Genomic DNA, 23,959 nt, shown 5'->3' with positions numbered 1-23,959 from the left:
AGCTAAGGAAATTAGAAACAATATGAAAATCTCCAACGCTTAACACTTCAAAACAAGAAGTGGGGTTTGATTTACTTTTGACTGATTTTATGTCAAGTATTTGTTCTGTTTGCCTTCGATTTGATGGCCAAAGATGGTGCTGCTTTGTTTTCCCCATGGATATTATTTCATAAAATTCCTGGTTTACAGGGTAATATAATACTACAAATTAGTGAGTAGTCTTTTCACTAGTATTGCAGTCAGATCTAGAGGGACACAAATGATGTCACGCCCTGACCTTAGAGAGATGTTTTATTTCTCTATTTGGTTAGGTCAGGGTGTGATGTGGGGTGGGCATTCTATTTTTTGTTTTCTAGGTTTCTTTATTTCTATGTTTTGGCTGGGTATGGTTCTCAATCAGGGACAGCTGTCTATCGTTGTCTCTGATTGGGAATCATAGGTAGCCCTTTTTCCCTCCTTTCAGTGTGGGTAGTTAACTGAGTTTGTGGTACTTAGCCCAGTAAGCTTCACGGTTGTTGCTTTCATTTGTTGTTTTGTTGGTGACATTTTAAAATAAAATAAAATGCACACTCACCACGCTGCACCTTGGTCTAGTTCCAACGACACCCGTGACAAATGACTAGAGATTTCCCTGCTCTTATTCTCAATTAAAGATCAATTAGCTGTAAAACACAAATAGGCATGTTATTAAAAAAATCCATACCTATAGCCCATTTATTGGTGTTATGCCAGCAGCATACCACCCTGCATACCACTGCTGGCTTGCTTCTAAAGCTAAGCAGAGTTGGTCCTGGTCAGTTCCTGGATGGGAGACCAGATGCTGCTGGAAGTGGTGTTGGAGAGCCAGTAGGAGGCACTCTTTCCTCTGGTCTAAAAGGATATACCCCGATTGGGGACACTGCCCTGCGTAGGGTGCCGTCTATCAGATGGGATGTTAAACGGTAGTCGTGACTCTCTGAGGTTATTAAAGATCCCATGGCACTTATTGTAGGTGTGTTAACCCCGGTGTCCTGGCTAAATTCCCAATCTGGCCCTCAAACCATCACGGTCACCTAACAATCCCCAGTTTACAATTGGCTCATTAATCCCCCTCCTCTCCCCTGTAACTATTCCCCAGGTTGTTGCTGCAAATGAGAATGTGTTCGCAGTCAACTTACCTGGTAAAATAACAGAAAAATAAAATAAAATTGCTAGGAACTGCAAGTGTCCAGTCTGCCGTGATGAGGGTTAAGTTAAACCCCATGCAGGCTGGTGTGCAGGTTAGCCTTTTTCGTCATGAATCTTGTTCTGGAGGCAGCCCTGCAAAGTGGTCACCAGTTAGCATAGCCACAAAGTCATCAAATCTGATTTAAAACATAACCATAAACAAACTGCTAACCCTAATGCCTAAAATTACTGTAAAGATCAAAAAGTAGTAGCACTTATTTTGCTTTCAGGAATATTTTACAATATAGCCATATTGAATTTGCAGCTGGCCTATCTAAAAGGAAACTGTTCAGTTCTGCCTGCAGGACAAGAATAATGACAATAAACGTCAACCAGCGGCTGGTGTCCTGAAAATGTCACACGTGAGCAAATGTGAGTGAGCGCCGGAGTGCCAGCCTAGAGAGGGTGAGAGGAGTGTGGTGGACACAGCAGGCACTGAGCCAGGCGGAAAGGAGAGAGCAGTCACCAGCCATACTTCCATGATGGATGGGCCTCATCCAGGAAACCACTGTACTGAACCTGGCGAGTAAAACCACAATACAAGCTCTCCATAATGTGCTACCATTGCAAAAGACAGGTGGTTAGAGAACGTTGTCTTTTAAACAAAAGAGGGGCTGACAGAGACTGTGAAAACCGGGCACATCCAATGTGATGAGTCCGGAAGAGTGAAAGAGTCCTCTTTTTACCCAGCAGCGACTTCTTCTCCTCTCCCACTAAAATATACTGGCTGTCTGGTTTTCAGACATAGCTCACGCACATGTAATCACGGCGCACACAGCTATCCTCTGTTCTAGTGAATTCTATCACTGGTTCCTCACCTTATTTTGGCAGCTATTCCCCTCTGGGTGAAGTCGTTAATTAGTTTCCTGCCCTCACTCATCTCCTGTTCTTGTTTTATCTCAATCTCTTCATTCCAAGACTCAAATCATGGACACTCTTACTAACAGTTGTGGCCGCTTCGCGTGATGTATTGTTGTCTCTACCTTCTTGACCTTTGTGCTGTTGTCTGTGCACAATAATGTTTGTACCATGTTTTGTGTTTTGTGGCCTTTAAGTCGGCCATCATTGTAAATAATAATTTGTTCTTAACTGACTTGTACAGTATATATTTTATGTATCCTTTATTTAAATAGGCAAGTCAGTCAAGAACAAATTCATATTTACAATGTGGGCCTACCAAAAGGCCTCCTGCGGGGACGGGTATTTAAAAAAATATAAGACAAAACACACATCACGACAAGAGACACCACAAAACTACATAAAAAGAGAGACCTAAGACAACATAACATAGCATAGCAGCAACACAACATGACAACAACATGGTAGCAACACATGGCAGCAGCACAACATGGTACAAACATTATTGGGTACAGACAACAGCACAAAGGGCAAGAAGGTAGAGACAGCAATACATCACGCGAAGCAGCCACAACTGTCAGTAAGTGTATCCATGATTGAGTCTTTGTATGAACACAGTAGCATACAGTGGGGTACAGTAGAGCACAAAACAGTACAGTAGAGCACAGCACAGTAGAATACAGTAGAGCACAGTATTTTATTTTTGTAATTTTTTTATTTCACCTTTATTTAACCAGGTAGGCTAGTTGAGAACAAGTTCTCATTTGCAACTGCGAACTGGCCAAGATAAGGCATAGCAGTGTGAACAGACAACACAGAGTTACACATGGAGTAAACAATTAACAAGTTAATAACACAGTAGAAAAAAGGGGAGTCTATATACCTTGTGTGCAAAAGGCATGAGAAGGTAGGCGAATAATTACAATTATGCAGATTAACACTGGAGTGATAAATGATCAGATGGTTATGTACAGGTAGAGATATTGGTGTGCAAAAGATCATAAAAATAAATAAATAAAAACAGTATGGGGATGAGGTAGGTGAAAATGGGTGGGCTATTTACCAATAGACTATGTACAGCTGCAGCGATCGGTTAGCTGCTCAGATAGCAGATGTTTGAAGTTGGTGAGGGAGATAAAAGTCTCCAACTTCAGCGATTTTTGCAATTCGTTCCAGTCACAGGCAGCAGAGAACTGGAACGAAAGGCGGCCAAATGAGGTGTTGGCTTTAGGGATGATCAGTGAGATACACCTGCTGGAGCGCGTGCTACGGATGGGTGTTGCCATCGTAACCAGTGAACTGAGATAAGGCGGAGCTTTACCTAGCATGAACTTGTAGATGACCTGGAGCCAGTGGGTCTGGAGACGAATATGTAGCGAGGGCCAGCCGACTAGAGCATACAAGTCGCAGTGGTGGGTGGTATAAGGTGCTTTAGTGACAAAACGGATGGCACTGTGATAAACTGCATCCAGTTTGCTGAGTAGAGTGTTGGAAGCAATTTTGTAGATGACATCGCCGAAGTCGAGGATCGGTAGGATAGTCAGTTTTACTAGGGTAAGTTTGGCGGCGTGAGTGAAGGAGGCTTTGTTGCGGAATAGAAAGCCGACTCTTGATTTGATTTTCGATTGGAGATGTTTGATATGGGTCTGGAAGGAGAGTTTAGAGTCTAGCCAGACACCTAGGTACTTATAGATGTCCACATATTCAAGGTCGGAACCATCCAGGGTGGTGATGCTGGTCAGGCGTGCGGGTGCAGGCAGCGAACGGTTGAAAAGCATGCATTTGGTTTTACTAGCGTTTAAGAGCAGTTGGAGGCCACGGAAGGAGTGCTGTATGGCATTGAAGCTCGTTTGGAGGTTAGATAGCACAGTGTCCAAGGACGGGCCGGAAGTATATAGAATGGTGTCGTCTGCGTAGAGGTGGATCAGGGAATCGCCCGCAGCATGAGAAACATCATTGATATATACAGAGAAAAGAGTCGGCCCGAGAATTGAACCCTGTGGCACCCCCATAGAGACTGCCAGAGGACCGGACAACAGGCCCTCCGATTTGACACACTGAACTCTGTCTGCAAAGTAATTGGTGAACCAGGCAAGGCAGTCATCCGAAAAACCGAGGCTACTGAGTCTGCCGATAAGAATACGGTGATTGACAGAGTCGAAAGCCTTGGCAAGGTCTATGAAGACGGCTGCACAGTACTGTCTTTTATCGATGGCGGTTATGATATCGTTTAGTACCTTGAGCGTGGCTGAGGTACACCCGTGACCGGCTCGGAAACCAGATTGCACAGCGGAGAAGGTACGGTGGGATTCGAGATGGTCAGTGACCTGTTTGTTGACTTGGCTTTCGAAGACCTTAGATAGGCAGGGCAGGATGGATATAGGTCTGTAACAGTTTGGGTCCAGGGTGTCGCCCCCTTTGAAGAGGGGGATGACTGCGGCAGCTTTCCAATCCTTGGGGATCTCAGACGATATGAAAGAGAGGTTGAACAGGCTGGTAATAGGGGTTGCGACAATGGCGGCGGATAGTTTCAGGAATAGAGGGTCCAGATTGTCAAGCCCAGCTGATTTGTACGGGTCCAGGTTTTGCAGCTCTTTCAGAACATCTGCTATCTGGATTTGGGTAAAGGAGAACCTGGAGAGGCTTGGGCGAGTAGCTGCGGAGGGGGGGGGCTGTTGGCCGAGGTTGGAGTAGCCAGGCGGAAGGCATGGCCAGCCGTTGAGAAATGCTTGTTGAAGTTTTCGATAATCATGGATTTATCGGTGGTGACCGTGTTACCTAGCCTCAGTGCAGTGGGCAGCTGGGAGGAGGTGCTCTTGTTCTCCATGGACTTCACAGTGTCCCAGAACTTTTTGGAGTTGGAGCTACAGGATGCAAACTTCTGCCTGAAGAAGTTGGCTTTAGCTTTCCTGACTGACTGTGTGTATTGGTTCCTGACTTCCCTGAACAGTTGCATATCGCGGGGACTATTCGATGTTATTGCAGTCCGCCACAGGATGTTTTTGTGCTGGTCGAGGGCAGTCAGGTCTGGACTGAACCAGGGGCTATATCTGTTCTTAGTTCTGCATTTTTTGAACGGAGCATGCTTATCTAAAATGGTGAGGAAGTTACTTTTAAAGAAAGACCAGGCATCCTCAACTGACGGGATGAGGTCAATGTCCTTCCAGGATACCCGGGCCAGGTCGATTAGAAAGGCCTGCTCACAGAAGTGTTTTAGGGAGCGTTTGACAGTGATGAGGGGTGGTCGTTTGACTGCGGCTCCGTAGCGGATACAGGCAATGAGGCAGTGATCGCTGCGATCCTGGTTGAAGACAGCGGAGGTGTATTTGGAGGGCCAGTTGGTCAGGATGACGTCTATGAGGGTGCCCTTGTTTACAGAGTTAGGGAGTTGTACCTGGTGGGTTCCTTGATGATTTGAGTGAGATTGAGGGCATCTAGCTTAGATTGTAGGACTGCCGGGGTGTTAAGCATATCCCAGTTTAGGTCACCTAACAGAACAAACTCTGAAGCTAGATGGGGGGCGATCAATTCACAAATGGTGTCCAGGGCACAGCTGGGAGCTGAGGGGGGTCGGTAGCAGGCGGCAACAGTGAGAGACTTATTTCTGGAGAGAGTAATTTTCAAAATTAGTAGTGTATAGTACAGACCCAAAACAACGGCACTGCAGAAGGGGCAGATGGAGTGCTCTTCTGGTCAGGCTCCGTAGACGGGCACATCACGCACCGCTCCCGAGCATACTACTCGCCAATGTCCAGTCTTTTGACAACAAGGTAGACAAAATCTGAGCAAGGTTGCCTTCCAGAGAGACATCAGAGATTGTAACGTTCTTTGTTTCACGGAAACATGGCTCACTCGGGATACGTTATCAGAGTCGGTACAGCCACCTGGTTTCTTCACGCATCGCGCCAACAGAAACAAACATCTCTCTGGTAAGAAGAAGGGTGGGGGTGTATGCCTTATGATTAAAGAGATGTGGTGTGATCATAACATCATAACAACATACCGGAACTCAAGTCCTTTTGTTCACCTGACCTAGAATTCCTTACAATCAAATGCGGACCGCACCAAGAGAATTCACTTCGATCATAATCACAGTTGTGTATATCCCCCCCCAAGCAGACACATCGACGGCCCTGAAATAAATTAATTTGACTCTACGTAAACTGGAAACCACATATTCTGAGGCTGCATTTAGTAGCTGAGGATTTTAACAAGGCTGATCCGAAAACAAGGCTCCCTAAATTTTATCAGCATATCAAATGCAACCCGGGCTGACAAAACCCTGGATCAGTGTTATTCTAACTTTCGCGACGCATATAAAGCCCTCCCCCTCCCTCCTTTCGGAAAATCTGAACACGACCCCATTTTGTTGCTCCCAGCCAATAGACAGAAACTAAAACAGGAAGCGCCCCTGCTCAGGTCTGTTCAATGCTGGTCCGACCAATCGGATTCCATGCTTCAAGATTGCTTTGATCACGTGGACTGGGATATGTTCCGTTGGACAATAACATTGATGAATACTATGATTCGGTGACTGAGTTCATTAGCAAGTGCATCGGTGTTGTTGTACCCACAGAGTATATTAAAACATTCTCCAACCAGAAACCGTGGATTGATGGCAGCATTCACGCAAAACTGAAAGCGCGAACCACTGCTTTTAATCAAGGGCAAGGTGACTGGAAAATGACCGAATACAAACAGTGTAGCCATTCCCTCAGCAAGGCAATCAAACAAGCTAAGCGTCAGTATAGTAAAGTCGCAATTCAACGGCTCAGACACAAGAGGTATGTGTCATGGTCTACTGTCAATCACGGACTACAAAAGGAAAACCAGCCCCATCGCGGACCACGATGTCTTGCTCCCAGACAAACAAAACAACTCCTTTTCTCACTTTGAGGACAATACAGTGCCACTGACACGGCCCGCTACCAAAACCTGCAAGCTCTCCTTCACTGCAGCCAATGTGAGTAAAACATTTAAATGTGTTAACCCTCACAAGGCTGGCGGCCCAGACGGCATCCCCAGCCACGTCCTCAGAGCATGCGCAGACCAGCTGGCTGGTGTGTTGACAGACATATTCAATCAATTCTTATCCCAGTCTGCTGTTCCCACATGCTTCAAGAGGGGCACCATTGTTCCTGTTCCCAAGAAAGTGCTTTGAGAGACTTTTCATGGACCATATCACCTCCACCCTACCTGACACCCTAGACCCACTCCAATTTGTTTACCGCCCAAATAGGTCCACAGACGATGCAATTGCAATCACACTGCCCTAACCCATCTGGACAAGAGGAATACCTATGTAAGAATGCTGCTCATCGACTATAGCTCAGCATTTCACACCATAGTACCCTCCAAACTCATCATTAAGCTTGAGACCCTGGGTCTCGACCCTGCCCTGTGCAACTGGGTCCTGGACTTCATGACGGAACCTCACACTCAAAGTCAACAAAACAAAGGAGATGATCGTGGACTTCAGGAAACAGCAGAGGGAGCAGCCCCCTATCCACATCGACGGGACAGTAGTGGAGAAGGTGGAACGTTTTTAAAGTTCCTCGGCGTACACATCACGGACAAACTGAAATGGTCCACCCACACAGACAGCGTGGTGAAGAAGGCGCAGCAGCGCCTCTTCAACCTCAGGAGGCTGAAGAAATTCGGCTTGTCACCAAAAACGCTCACAAACTTTTACAGATGCACAATCGAGAGCATCCTGTCGGGCTGTATCACCACCTGGTACGGCAATTGCTCCGCCCGTAAGGCTCTCCAGAGGGTAATGAGGTCTGCACAACGCAACACCGGGGACAAACTACCTGCCCTCCAGGACACCTACACCACCCAATGTCACAGGAAGGCCAAAAAGATCATCAACCACTCGAGCCACTGCCTGTTCACCCCTCTATCATCCAGAAGGCGAGGTCAGTACAGGTGCATCAAAGCGGGGACCGAGAGACTGAAAAACAGCTTCTATCTCAAGGCCATCAGACTGTTAAACAGCCTTCACTAACATTGAGTGACTGCTGCCACTTTAATAATGAACAATTTATGTAATAAATGTATCACCAGCCACTTTGACACTTTAAGTGTCATTATGGTAAATTACACTGAACAAAAATATAAACGCAACATGTAAAGTGTTGGTCCTATGTTTCATGAGCTGAAATAAAAGATTCCAGAAATGTTCCATACACCCAAATGTGTTTACATCCCTGTTAGTGACCATTTATCCTTTGCCAAGATAATCCATCCACCTGACAGGTGTGGCATATCAACAAGCTGATTAAACAGCTTGATCATTACATAGGTGCACCTTGTGCTGGGGACAAAAGGCCACTAAAATGTGCAGATTGTCACACAAAGCCACAGATGTCTCACGTTTTGAGGGAGCGTGCAATTGGCGTGCTGACTGCAGCAATGTCCACCAGAGCTGTTGCCAGATAATTTAATGTTCATTTTCCTACCATAAGCTGCCTCAAATGTCGTTTTAGAGAATTTGGCAGTATGTCCGACTGGCCTCACAACCGCAGAACTCGTGTTTGGCGTTATGTGGGCGAGCGGTTTGCTGATGTCAACATTGTGAACAGTGTACCCTATAGTGGAGGTAGGGTTATGATATGGTCATGCATAAGCTACGGATAATGAATACAATTACATTTTATCCATGGCAATTTGAATGCACAAAAATACCATGACGAGAGCCGGAGGCCCATTTTTTTTAAGGTATCTGTGACTAACGGATGCATATGTGTATTCCCAGTCATGTGAAATTCATAGATTAGGGCCTAATGAATTTATTTCAATTGACTGATTTCCAGAAAAACGCATGTCAAAAATGTTATAAATTGATTTGCATTTTAATGAGGGAAATAAGTATTTCATAAACATTTCTGGCTCCCAGGTGTCTTTTATACAGGAAACGAGCTGAGATTAGGAGCACACTCTTAAAGGGAGTGCTAGTAATCTCAGTTTGTTACCTATATAAAAGACACTTGTCCACAGAAGCAATCAATCAATCAGATTCCAAACTCTCCACCATGGCCAAGACCAAAGAGCTCTCCAAGGATGTCAGGGACAAGCAGCTTGGTGAGAAGGTGACAACAGTTGGTGCGATTATTCGCAAATGGAAGAAACACAAAAGAACTGTCAATCTCCCTCGGCCTGGGGCTCCATGCAAGATCGCAACTTGTGGATTTGCAATGATCATGAAAACGGTGAGGAATCAGCCCAGAACTACACGGGAGGATCTTGTCAATGATCTCAAGGCAGCTGGGACCATAGTCACCAAGAAAACAATTGGTAACACACTACGCCGTGAAGGACTGAAATCCTGCAGCGCCCGCAAGGTCCCCCTGCTCAAGAAAGCACATATACATGCCCGTCTGAAGTTTGCCAATGAACATCTAAATGATTCAGAGGACAACTGGGTGAAAGTGTTGTGGTCAGATGAGACCAAAATGGAGCTCTTTGGCATCAACTCAACTCGCCGTGTTTGGAGGAGGGGGGAATGCTGCCTATGACCCCAAGAACACCATCCCCACCGTCAAACATGGAGGTGGAAACAATATGCTTTGGGGGTGTTTTCTGCTAATGGGACAGGACAACTTCACCGCATCAAAGGGACGATGGACGGGGCCATGTACCATCAAATCTTGGGTGGGAATCTCCTTCCCTCAGCCAGAGCATTGAAAATGGGTCGTGGGTGGGTATTCCAGCATGACAATGACCCAAAACACACGGCCAAGGCAACAAAGGAGTGGCTCAAGAAGACGGACATTAAGGTCCTGGAGTGGCCTAGCCAGTCTCCAGACCTTAATCCCATAGAAAATCTATGGAGGGAGCTGAAGGTTCGAGTTGCCAAACATCAGCCTCGAAACCTTAATGACTTGGAGAAGATCTGCAAAGAGGAATGGGACAAAATCCCTCCTGAGATGTGTGCAAACCTGGTAGCCAACTACAAGATACATCTGACCTCTGTGATTGCCAACAAGGGTTTTGCCACCAAGTACTAAGTCATATTTTGCAGAGGGGTCAAATACTTATATCCCTCATTAAAATGCAAATCAATTTATAACATTTTTGACATGTGTTTTGCTGGATTTTTTTGTTGTTATTCTGTCTCTCAGTGTTCAAATAAACCTACCATTAAAATAATAGACTGATTATTTCTTTGTCAGTGGGCAAACGTACAAAATCAGCAGGGGATCAAATACTTTTTCCCCTCACTGTATAATTCAGTAAAATCAATGAAATTGTTGCATGTTGCGTTTATATTTTTGTTAAGTATAGTTAGACCAATAAGAAAGACAATTCCAAACCTCTCTGCCAATAACAGCTAGTTTTCCATTTTCCCCTACCCACTCAGACCACTCCCAGACAGAATGAATGCGCTTTTCAGATCAGATCAGAGCGCAGTGCCACGCGCGTGCACATTTGTTAATATTTTTTGGCTAGTTATTAGCCCAGTTATAGATGAGTATAGGTCAACAATGGGGAGTTACTGCTTCCTACAAGAGCACAAAACGTGTAGCCTACATTTCAAGCTATTTTTGAAAAGTCAGTCAGGTAAAAAGCTTATGTCTGAATTAAAGTGGCAGTGTTGTGTTTTGAGACATGGCTATTTGCATATTCAAGCCTTAAGCAGAGAGGTAGTCTACATTGTTTTATTCTCTGTATGGTAATAATGATTCATTTTATTTTGTAAAGTGGTTTCTTTACAACACAATACAATGCAATTTATGGTCACCTATTTGGCCCATGGTGTTACAGACTAAGTAAAAAATAAATGTCAAGTCCTTCATGAAGTAAAAACGTCTTATGTAATGTAGGCCTGTGTAAACACCACATATAGGCTACTGTAGGCTATATCATAGAAATAAAAAGCTATTTCCATGTGAAAATGTAATGGGATTTGCTACATTTATTTTGTTGATAGGCCTACATTATGCTAAAATAGCCACAACAGCCTATTGGCTACTTTCTAAAACTGTAAGGGCACTGTAAACACATGCCGGAAGTTGCAAAGAATTCTCACAACGTTTAAGTTTCCGCTCACAAGACAGAAAATTTGCTCAGTGCCCCCAAAAATTTGAGGGAACATTGGTCTCAATGGCGTGCTGTCACAGATACCATGATGACACACTAAATAATATATATATCAATAATGGGTCAACTGTTTCAGTTGTGACCGTTTCGGTTTGGACAATTGTGACTTAATTTGGACATTAAATAATTCCCATAGCTAACAGAGTGTTGAGCAATTAACCAAAATGTGGTTTAATTTCAGTTTTTAAACACCTAATTGACCAACGTCGATTCAATTATTTGAATTCCATGTAGTTAATTTTTTTCTGAGCTCAACGCCCCGTTTCTCGCGAGAGATTCCTCTCTAGGACATGTTGTCCAACTCTTGCCTGAGACTCAAACGGAATTCTTCCGCTTCTCTATGTTCGTTACATACTTCAGTCTGAGACTGCCATCTTGAATAGGGGAGGGTCCAGGTGGGCATCTACCCTCGGAGGTTCCGGACTGTGGCCCGTCGTTGGAGGTTCCGGACTGTTAAACGTCGCCGGAAGCTCTGGACCAGGTTCTGTCGCCGGAAGCTCTGGACTGCTGAGTCGCACTGGATACCTGGTGTGAGGTGCCGGTACTGGTGGTACTGGGCTGGAGACATGGACCTCAGGGCAGGTGCGAGGAGCAGACACAGGACGTACTGGACTCTGGAGGCGCACTGGAGACCTGGTGCGTGGTACCGGGCTGGAAACATGCACCTCAGGGCAGGTGCGAGGAGCAGGCACAGGACGTACTGGACTCTGGAGGCGCACTGGAGGCCTGGTGCGTGGTTCCGGCACTGGTGGTACCAGGCTGGTGACATGCACCTCAGGGCGAGTGCGGGGAGCAGGCACAGGATACACTGGGCCGTGGAGACGCATTGGAGATCTGGAACGTAGAGCTGGCTCAATGTGTCCTGCCTGGATGTCCATTCTAGTTCGGCAAATGCGAGGAGCTGGAATAGAGCGCACCGGGCTATGAATGTGAACTAGAGACACTGTGGGCATCTATCTCTGAATAACACAGTGCCTGACCAATCACACGCTCCCCACAGTAAGCACGAGGAGTTGGCTCAGGTCTCCAATCTGACTCAGCCAATCTCCTCGTGTGTCCCTCCCCCCAAAAAATCTTGGGGCTGCCTCTCGGGCTTTCGTGCTAGCCGTGTCCCCTCGTATTGTCGCCGTTCCTCCTGCGCTGTTTCCACCTGCTTCCATGGCAGAGTCTTGTCCCCTGCCATTACCTCCTCCCAGGTCCAAGATGTCCTCCACTCATCTTTCTCCCGGGCCCAGGATGTCCACTCCTCTTGAGTACGCTGCTTGGTCCTTTTATGGTGGGTTCTTCTGTCACGTCCGTTGTACGAAGGAGACCAAGGCGCAGTGTGGTAAGCGTACATTCTTAAATTATTTAACGAATGAACACAAACAAAATAACAAACAACCGAACGAAACGTGAATTTTCTTTATTTTTTTTTGTTGGGGGGTGAGACTGCAATTTTCACCACTTCTGTAGAATCACCTATGTCAGGCTCCTCTCCTATGCAGACCTAGCAAGAATGAGGAAATAAGAAACAATTGCTAGCTGCTTTGTCATAATAAAGAAAACACGAAAGCAGGAGAGATGAACGAAAAAAGGTAGAACAGAACTGGAACTTGGGCCGACTCAATGACAATACAGATGCACCACCTCCCATGTAAAAAGCCACCCAGCTCAAGCACTTAAAGAAGTCCCTCGAGCCTAAAAGAAATCTGTGCAGTCAGTGAAAATGTGCTTCAGTGTGCTAATAATAATGCTGAGCGTGTCGTGTAAGAGAGTTGCCCCCAACATGTGTGAAACCACTGGGCAGAACACCTGATGTGTACAAAGTACCCCCAAAAAATGTTCTCAGTTCCCCGCAGTGATGACTAACAGCACACAAGACCGGTAATTTTGTTAAGAAAAAAATGAATGAAATCAGTGACTTGTTTTACTTAGTGTTGACTTTGAACAAGGCAATGACAACCCTGACGGGGAATAAATCACGCAGTGTGATGTCATTACAAGTGGCTGAGGACTCCACTATTCCAGCTGAGTGATGACAGTGCTGAAGTTGAGGGAGAGGGAATGCCATCACTAACTGGAACACCACCAACATGGAGGTTGGGTGGGGGGGGGGTAATGATCCCCACAAGAGAATGTGACGCAGTCAGAAAGTACAAATGCTAATGTATTCACAAGTGCATCATGCACAAGCTTTAGTGGGATTGGATACGTTAGGTCTCAGGCTCATCTTCTGCAAAGCTTATCAATCTCCTTGGTTTAGTCTTTCTGCATGAAATGACTGCAGAGTAATAACATTTGTTGCAATAGAACTCACTCTCATGAGTGACAACACAATTAGGAACTAGTGTGTGCTACAGTTAATTCAAACATACAAACTTTATTGATCTCTTACCTTTGAGACAAAAGTAGACGTAAAAGGGTGAAACTGGGACAAAACCGAGAGCATAAAAGTGAGAGAAGGTCCCTGTATTCTTGCTCACCTGTTTCATCCCGAGTCGGTAGGCCACGATGCGGTCCACAGACAGGGGGTTCTGCTGGGTCCACTGTAGCTTGAAGCCGTAGACCCTGGGCCGGTTCTGCCACAACGCACTGTATGTGTCATAGTAGAACTCTGGTGCATAGGCCCTCCCTGTAACAAAAAAAGAAAAGCAGACTGGTTTTAGCATGTTTGCGTGAATGTGTGTGTGTGTGTATGCATACATCACCATTCTAACTGACGTTAATTCCCCTCAGCCACACACAACTGTGACATATCATTCTTTGTTAGTTTCCTTGAAATGCCATTTATCAATACTCTTCTACACCTAAAAATAGCCTCGCCAATATACACAATGTACAAATCATTAGGAACAGCTTCCTAATATTGAGTTGAACCCTCGTTTGCCCTCAGAACAGCCTCAATTCATCAGGGAATGGACTCTACAAGGTGTCAAAGGTGTTCCACAGGGATGCTGGCCAAGGTTGACTCCAATGCTTCCCACAGTTGTGTCAAGTTGGCTGGATGTCCTTTGGGTGCTGGACCATTCTTGATACACACGGGAAACGATTGAGCGCGAAAAATCCAGCTGTGTTTCAGTTTTTGACGCACTCAAACAGGTGCGCCTGGCAACTACTACCATACCCGGTTCAAAGGCACTTCAATCTTGTGTCTTGCCCATTCACCCTCTGAATGGCACACACACAATCCATGTCTCAATTGTCTCAAGGCTTAAAAATGCTTCTTTAACCTGTCTCCTCCCCTTCATTTACAGGTGACATTAATAAGGGACCATAAGCTTTCACCTGGTCAGTCTGTCATGGAAAGAGCAGGCGTTAATAATGTTTTGTAAACTCAGTGTACATTCTAAGCACTGTCACTGTAGCATTGAAGCTTTACTTTCCCCAATGCAGAAATGAGAAAGACCATTTTTCTGTGGTTCAAAGAATGCAACTATGCAGTAAAGAAGAAGAGGGCCCCTCTATGAGCTGAAAGCTGACAAGAAATTGAAAACAGCTTAGCAGCGAGGGCTGTCTCGTTCTTGTCAAATGAAAACCAAAATTGCTACTAGAGAAGCAAGAAGAGGTGCACAGGAGCTTCAGTGGGACAATTAACCCAAAGGGTAAAGGTTTAGTCCAATGTTGATGTACGTATTAGGGCTGTCCCCGAAAAAAAAAATCTTGGCAACCGAAAGTCGTCTGTTCTTTTGACCAACATTTTAAAATGTGTATTTTTCCATATATTAGACACACCCTATGTGTTTTAATAAAATAAATGACATATGCATTGAACTTGTCTCATGCTTTAAGTGCACTGTTTGATTAAAAAAATAATATATATTTGCTACTGCTCAACTAAAACAATTATCGATCGACCAACAGCCTATTGACCAAACAATCGTCTAGTCGACTAATTGGGGTCAGTCCTAGTATCTATCACATACAGTGCATTCAGAATTCAGGCCCCTTGACCTTTTCCACATTTTGTTACGTTACAGCCTCATTCTAAAATTGCTTAAATTATCCCCCCCCCCCCCCCCCCCCCATTAATCTACACACAATACCCCATAATGACGAAGCAAAAACGTTAGTTTACTTTCTTCCAAAGAATCAAAAAATAAAAACAGAAATACATTATTGACATAAGTATTCAGAACCTTTGCTATGAGACACGAAATTGAGCTCAGGTGCATCCTGTTTCCATTGATCATCCTGAGATGTTTCTACTTGATTGGAGTCCACCTGTGGTCACTTCAATTGATTGGACATGATTTGGAAAGGCACACACCTTTCCCACAGTTGAGGATGCATGTCAGAGCAAAAACCAAGCCATGAGGTTGAAGGAATTGTTCGTTGAGGTGCGAGACAGGATTGTGTTGAGGCACAGATCTGGGGAAGGGTACCAGAACATTTATGAGCATTGAAGGTCCCCAAGACCACAGTGGCCTCCATCTATCTTAAATGGAAGAAGTTTAGAACCACCAAGACTTCCTAGAGCTGGCCGCCCGGCCAAACTGAGCAATCAGGGGAGAAGGGCCTCGCTCAGGGAGGTGACCAAGAACCCGATGGTTACTCGGACAGAGCACCAGACTTCCTATGTTTAGATGGGAGAACCTTCAAGAAGGACAACCCTCTTTGCAGCACCCAGGCCTTTATGGTAGTGGCCAGCCAATTTTCAGTAAAAGGCACATGACAGCTCACTTGGAGTTTTCCAAAAGTCACCTAAAGGACTCGCAGACCATGAGAAACAAGGTTCTCTGGTCTGATGAAACCAAGATTGAACTCTTTGGCCTGAATGCCAAGTGTCACGTCTGTAGGAATCCTGGAACCATGCCTATGGTGAAACATGGTGGTGGCAGCATCATGCTGTGGGGTGTTTTTCAGCGGCAGGTACTGGGAGACTAGTCAGGATTGAGGGAAATATGAATGGAGCAAAGTACAGAGAGATCCTTGATGTAAACCTGCTACAGAGCGCTCAGGATGTCAGACTGGGGCGAAGGTTCTCCTTCCAACAGGACAACGACCCTAAGCACACAGACAAGACAACGCAGGAGTGGCTTTGGGACAAGTCTCTGAATGTCCTTGAGTGGCCCAGCCAGAGCCCAGAAATTAACCCGATCAAACATCTCTGGAGAGACTTGAAAATAGATGTGCAGCGACAATCCCCTTCCAACCAAACAGAGGATCTGCAGAGAAGAATGGGAGAAATTCCCCAAATACAGGTGTGCCAAGCTTGTATCTTCATACCCAAGAAGCCTCAAGGCTGTAATCACTGCAGTAAAGGGTCTGAATACTTATGTAAATGTGATATTTCCATTTTTGCTTTGTCATTATAGGGTATGGTGTGTAGGGTGATGAGGGGAAAAAACAATAAGGCTGTAACAAAATGTGGATAAAGTACTGTATATTTGATGTTACAGTGAATAATGATTCAACACAACATACTGCATCTGAGGTTGTTTGCGAGCAAGTTCGAGTGATGTTTACCCTTGTCTGGAACCTGGAAACTTGCGTTGGCTCCTGAGCTTTAGCTCAGCAGGCTAATACTATCTAATTGTATCGCATCTATTCTAATATTGAATTGTTTTCATGGAGAAAAGAAAACATCATAATGAAAATATAAATATTTGATTGTGTTTGACACAATCTAGCTAGATCAACAGAGCTCCCTCTTGTTATTATCTCAAAGCTTGATTGAAAGAAAAGGTTATCCAAGCTCATCCATTTCCCATCAATCATTTACAATAAAAACATGGAAATGTTGTTTGTGGACAAAATATATAACTTATAAGTAAGAAGGAAATAAACACTGTATATGATTAAGCATGCCTATATATACCATGCCGATGGCTACAAAGTCATTGAGATCAATGGTAGTATGACTTTAGACAGAGAAGCCTATTTGAAAGCATATTGGCTATAAGCTTACACTCAGCAGGACTGCCCCTGGAGTGATGCAGACCCCTCCCATCTGTCTTTTGCTTTAGCCTCACAGTCACAGAAAGGTCAGGGAAGGGTCACAAGGTGGCGGGTAGGTTACACACAAGCTGGCTGCTCACACACCCCAGTCTACTCTTATCTGTCCATACAGAGTACTACACACAGCAAATTATATACTGTATGTATTTTTTTATGGCACACGAGGCACCTGTCTTATTTGCACCCATCTCTGTCAACTATTGCGGAGGCCAAAACTAATCCATTGCAGAGTTCGTGGGATGGCACGGTACAAGAAGGGGAGTGTGGCAGAACGCACAATATCTCTCCTGAATGCACTCTTCCGTGAATTTGTGCACATTCATTGTTTCATAACTTCATTGTGTGGATTGTTCGCGTTTGACAGTTAACGTCTATCAATTCCCCATTACATACAGTGTCCGCCAAACTAAGCAATCGGGGGAGAAGGGCCTTGGTCAGGGAGGTGACCAAGAACTTCCTCTGTTTAGATGGGAGAACCTTCAAGAAAGACAACCCTCTCTGCAGAACTCCACCAATAAGGCCTTTATGGTAGAGTGGCCAGACGGAAGCCACTCCTCAGTAAATGGCACGACAGCCCACTTGGAGTTTGCCAAAAAGCACCTAAAGTCTCTCAGACCATGGGAAACAAGATTCTCTGGTCTGATGAAACCAAGATTCAACTCTTTGGCCTGAATGCCAAGTATAACGTCTGAAGGAAACCTGACACTATCCCTATAGTGAAGCATGGTGCTGTGGGGGCATTTTTCACCAGTAGGGACTGGGAGACTAGTCAGAATTGAGGCAAAGATGAACAGAGCAAAGTAAAGAGAGGTTCACCTTCCAACAGGACAACGACCCTAAGCACACAGACAAGACAGGAGTGGCTTCGGGACAAGTCTCTGAATGTCCTTGAGTGGCCCGGCCAGAGCCCGGACTTGAACACGATCGAACATCTCTGGAGAGACCTGAAAATAGCTGTGCAGCAATGCTCCCCATCCAACCTGACAAAGCTTGAGAGGATCTGCAGAGACGAATGGTAGAAACCTCCCCAATACAGGTGTGCCAAGCTTGTAGCGTCATACCCAAGAAGACTCGAGGCTGTAATTGCTGCCAAAGGTGCTTGAACAATCCACACAATGAGTGAAGCTTGATTGAGTGAAGATGGCGGACTGAACACGGCGGTGCAGATCGACTAAAGATAAAAAACGAAATATTCAATATCATACTTAAACTAAATATTAGCACTTCAAATACTCAGAGGTAATAGCATTCAATCTGGATAACAACACAAAACAAATCAAAAGGCTAGAGAAATGTATTGACAAATATTACGAAAACAAGCAACACTCAAACATGACGGAGAGTAAACGAGGATAATTAATCTCCAAAAGAAAATGCAACTCCTCGACGGATACAGACGATTTATGATTTTCACCACCGGGACTGGTAAAGGGGTAAAGCGATCTGTTAAAGTCATCTGTTAATGACAAACTGGGCATACTTGAATTAGTCAGTAAGGATACAAAGGACTTGAAGGCGAGCCTCGAAACGAGTGACGAAAAAGCTGAGAAAATGGAGAAAGAAACAAACAAGCGAAAAGGGACAGTCAATAAGATAGAAACAGACGTTAATGAACTTAAAAAGGAGAACATCTTCCTGAGAAAAGCCTTACTTGACATACAGACTAGATCTATGAGAGAAAATCGAGTACTTACGGTATCCAAGAAAGAGGAGAAGTTCCCGAAAAGGTAGTGAATGAAATCTTTCTTACAACGCTTCAAATCCCACACAATGCTGTCGATAAAATCCAACTCAAACATGTACAGCGTTTCGGACAAAGAGGACAGAGATTTGAGAGCCCAATTGTTGCCAAATTTACTTTCTTTAAGGATAAAGTAATGGTTAAAAGCCTGGGTAAAAAGACTCATTGGCACGAAAATAGCAATGAATGATAAGTTCCCGAGGGAGATTGCAGAACGGCGCAAAGTTCTGTACCCCCAGTACAGATAGAGGAGAATAGTTTAAACTGGAAGCTTGTAGCTCTCGTAGTCGATAAACTGTATATTGACAACAAAATGTTCAGAGACACATAGACTACTCCATGGCTATTCTAAAAATTACTAAGTTCTCATAGAGGAGTCGAATAATGGAACACCAAATACTTGCCATGGTAGGGATTGTAACAATAAAGAAAAACAAATGTATAGAATAGTAATAAAATAAAACAATTGTTAAATAAATAAACTACACTATACCATTCATATTATTGTGGCCCTGGTGGCACAAAATAATCAAAGGTCTGACAGCACACAGATGCTTGAGAAAATGGTCACAACCGGGGACCACCGTGTGTCTGTTTCATGGTAAGGATCTGATCTCCATCACCTAGGACTTGACATTGGTAAATCTCACATTTTTGCTCAATCTTGCATACTTTCTCAAACAGCTGTAACTGTATAGACATTCGTAAAATCAGATCCTTTCTTGCGTTGGGCCCTGGATGTCACGTTCTGACCTTTATTTCCTTTGTTTTGTCGTTATTTAGTATGGTCAGGGCGTGGGTTGGGGTGGGCAGTCTATGTTTGTTTTTCTATGATTTTGGGATGTCTATGTTAGTTGCTTGTGTCAGCACAGTTCTTATGATAGCTTCACGGTCGTTATTTGTTTATTGTTTTGTATAGTTTGTATTCAGTGTTCAGTGCTTTCTTTAATTAAAAACTTCATCATGAACACATACTACGCTGCATTTTGGTCCGTTCCTTACAACGATCGTGACACTGGAATTTAACAACCGTTGAGCATCTGAGCTTATGGTTGAATGTGGGGGAAAGGGATTGAGTGTGTAAGAGTATGTATGTGTGTGTGTCTCTGTTTGTTTGTATCCAACATCTGTTACAAGGGGGTAAGGATGCTAGGGACAATATAGGACTAATCAAAATAATTGTTTGTTAAAATAAAAATAGCTTGACAAAAATGTAATGTAATGCAATGGCAATCCTGGTTATAGGTAACAATCCTGGTTATAGGTAACAATCCTGGTTAGAGGTAACAATCCTGGTTATATGTAACAATCCTGTTATAGGTAACAATCCTGGTTATAGGTAACTATACTGGTTATAGGTAACAATCCTGATTTTAGGTAACAATCCTGGTTATAGGTAACAATCCTTTGCATAAAGTGCCAACATTATTATGCTTGTTAATTCTGGGACACTGTAAAGTCCATGGAGAATAAGAGCACCTCCTCCCAGCTGCCCACTGTACTGAGGCTAGGAAACACTGTCTCCACCCATAAATCTATGATAATCGAGAATTTCAAGAAGCATTTTTCTACGGCTGGCCATGCTTTCCACCTGGCTACCCCTACCCCGGTCAACAGCTCTGCACCCCCCACAGCAACTTGCCCAAGCCTCCCCACTTCTCCTTCAGCCAAATCCAGATAGCTGATTTTCTGAAAGAGCTGCAAAATCTGGACCCCTTACAAATCAGCTGGGCGAGACAATCTGGACCCTCTCTTTCTAAAATTATCCGCCGCAATTGTTGCAACCCCTATTACTAGCCTGTTCAACCTCTCTTTGTATCGACTGAGATCCCTAAAGATTGGAAAGCTGCCGCGGTCAATCCCCCTCTTCAAAGGGGGAGACACTCTAGACCCAAACTGTTACAGACCTATATCTATCCTACCCTGCCTTTCTAAAGTCTTCGAAAGCCAAGTTAACAAACAGATCACCGACCATTTCGAATCACACCATACCTTCTCCGCTATGCAATCTGGTTTCCGAGCTGGTCATGGGTGCACCTCAGCCACGCCCAAGATCCTGAACGATATCATAACCACCATTGATAAAAGACAATACTGTGCAGCCGTCTTCATCGACCTGCCCAAGGCTTTCGACTCTGTCAATCACAGCATTCTTATCGTCAGACTCAACAGCCTTGGTTTCTCAAATGACTGCCTCGCCTGGTTCACCAACTACTTCTCAGATAAAGTTCAGTGTGTAAAATCGGAGGGCCTGTTGTCCGGAACTCTGGCAGTCATTATGAGGGTGCCACAGGGTTCAATTCTCGGCCCGACTCTTTTCTCTGTATACATCAATTATGTAGCTCTTGCTGCTGGTGATTCTCTGATCCACCTCTACGCAGACGACACCATTCTGTATACATCTGGCCCTTCTTTGGACACTGTGTTAACAAACCTCCAGACGAGCTTCAATGCCTGTCCTGTGCGCGAATGTAGGCTTATAAATGTGCCCATTTAGGGATCTGATAGTATTTCTGATTTGCTTAACACAGCACCACTGATGAGCTGTGGATCTTCTCAAAGTAATGTTTTCTTCACCTCAGCAAATAAAGTCTGTTTTTACATCCATTGAGAATGACAATAGTTCCTCTCCTTTTCGATATCCACTCAGCCTGAAAGGAAAAATGTCATGCTCTGATCCAGTGAAAACGTCATAAAATAGGCCTACCTGATCACTTCTTATCCCTCGACCAAATAGCTTACACCTCTATATTGTTACCCATCGAAAACAGACATCTGAGATAAACCAAGGCCATCAATATTTCACAACCAACTCCCCAAAAATGTGGCACTGTCATCTTGTCAAACATTCATTACCAGCCTCAGGTGCAGCAATGTTACTGCTACGCCACATGTTCTGCCATTGTGCAATCAGAAGAAGGTACCCAGAATACGCGCGCATTGTAACGTGATATGACACATAGAAGACCACAACCAATCACACCAACCATACTGAGATAAGCGAGAGCCAAGACCTCGCTCTCATACAGTATTTGCGCATGTGCACAGGTTCGCTTCACGCTGTTACAGCATTGTAGCCACGGGACCAAAAATGCGGAGAAGTAGAGCTTCGCACTTCAACTCTCTTAGTTGTTGCGGAAATTGACCCATTATGCTGTTAACTTTCTGCATCTAAATCGTATCACTGAGTTTACCTTCAAGGTTTGTTATTGCCTTGCTTTCATGTGACTGAACTCCTCAAAAAAGCACTCAAATATGAAGCATTAATCCGTAATAAAAGAAGAAGTGTTCTTTGGAAGCTAATGGTCTTTCCAGACAGAATATATATCAAAGATTCAAACAAGAGAGGGAGTATTTGAACCACAAACCTGTATTAGGAACACAGACAGGTTTTCTTGCTCTTCGTGAATGTTCGACAATCAAATAGTTTCAGGAAAGCCGTACAGGAATACGAGGTGACCTTCTCATATAACAAGTGGACCTGAATTTTCGTGTTCTCTAAATTGCTGACATTTTCTATGGGGTGGAGGACAGAATGGAGAGTGCAGTAATCCTCCTTGTGGCTGCTGTGCAGGGCAGAAAATTGCCAATGCAAATCCAAGTTGGGACTAATGTAACCCGGGAAAGACTTTAGCAGTGATACAGTTGCACTTCTTGGTCTGCAGACTCTGAACACTTATCAAGAGTAAAACATTCTAGCCATTTTCTCCCATCCATCAGAAAATGGTTGGTAGCAAGATAGAGGTTGAGCCTCTGATGTTGAAAAAGCTTAAGAGCAGAACAACAAAATCCCAACACCATATCACATTGACAACTAAGACATTTTCTCCCTGCTGATTCTGCTGCATGTCCACATAAGAAGTTGTCTCGTGCTAACAAAGTTATTAGAATTTGAATACATTATGAAGTCTCATTGAAAGATAACATGATTCAGCAATAAACAACAAACCAGGGCTTTCTGAGGCTTCTTCCTTGAATAGGTATTTTCCCCCAACAGCCACTTAAAACCACAGTGGTACTTTCTATGCTCAGTAGTGTTGATACAGTGCCATGTAAAAACACACACTAAACTTTACATAACTGACATCTCGCTGAGAGCTAAGAATACTAATACCAAAACACTATAGGTGTATTTTCACACCTTGCCTTGCATGTTATTAAAACAGATATTCCTCTCATCTGTCTATTCAATAACTCATTGAAATTCTGTGTGAACTTCGCTGCTTACGCCATTCATGCTTACAGGGAAAACAAGTGACGTTTTGTTGTGTCGGCGATAAGCAGCTTATTAGTTTTTTTTTAAATGTATTTTTATTAAGGCTGACAAGGCCATCTCCATGGGATACATTTCATTAGAATAGTCAGGGAGTGGATTCTACTTGTCTCCAGGCATTAACAATGGGAGTCTCTCGCTTCAACAGGGAGCACTCACACAAAGTGAACGTGAATCAAATCAATAGGTTGCCTGTGTTCCAAAAGGCACCCTATTCCCTAAATAGTGCACTCGTTTTGACTTGAGCCCTATGGGGCCTGGTTAAAGGTAATAAATAGGGAATGGGGTGCCATTTGGGATGCAACCGTTGTGTCCAGGAGAGACGGGCAGGAGCAGTTGAACTGGCATATTAAAGGGGCAGCTCTCCATTGATGTACAATTCTCGGTTAGCCCACTGCTTGTTACTATTTATACTGTAGATCTGACTGATACACATCCAAAAGCAGTGCATTACATACATTAATGTACTATACAGTCTGCAAAAGTTATTTATCCTTCGAGGAAAGGAATTGGACATAACATACACTGCTCAAAAAAATAAAGGGAACACTTAAACAACACAATGTAACTCCAAGGCAATCACACTTCTGTGAAATCAAACTGTTTACTTAGGAAGCAACACTGATTGACAATAAATTTCACATGCTGTTGTGCAAATGGAATAGACAACAGGTGGAAATTATAGACAATTAGCAAGACACCCCCAATAAAGGAGTGGTTCTGCAGGTGGTGACCACAGACCACTTCTCATGCTTCCTGGCTGATATTTTGGTCAGTTTTGTATGCTGGCGGTGCTTTCACTCTAGTGGTAGCATGAGACGGAGTCTACAACCCACACA

At 44.2% G+C, this 23,959-nt stretch overlaps 1 protein-coding gene across 2 annotated transcripts in view; it reads right to left on the bottom strand.

Moving 5' to 3' along the window:
- Positions 1-23,959, bottom strand: part of LOC110505206 (MAM domain-containing glycosylphosphatidylinositol anchor protein 2) — a 232,727-nt gene that overhangs the window by 54,122 nt on the left and 154,646 nt on the right. For both annotated transcript variants that reach the window (XM_021584281.2, XM_036962460.1), the window contains exon 10: positions 13,632-13,780. In XM_021584281.2, the coding sequence (XP_021439956.2) occupies positions 13,632-13,780 (149 nt within the window). The remainder of the gene's footprint in view (positions 1-13,631; positions 13,781-23,959) is intronic.

The sequence above is a fragment of the Oncorhynchus mykiss genome, chromosome 25 (genome assembly GCF_013265735.2).
Source record: "Oncorhynchus mykiss isolate Arlee chromosome 25, USDA_OmykA_1.1, whole genome shotgun sequence".
In the NCBI taxonomy this organism is placed as follows: Eukaryota; Metazoa; Chordata; class Actinopteri; order Salmoniformes; family Salmonidae; genus Oncorhynchus; species Oncorhynchus mykiss.
This window is presented reverse-complemented; position numbering and strand designations above follow the sequence as displayed.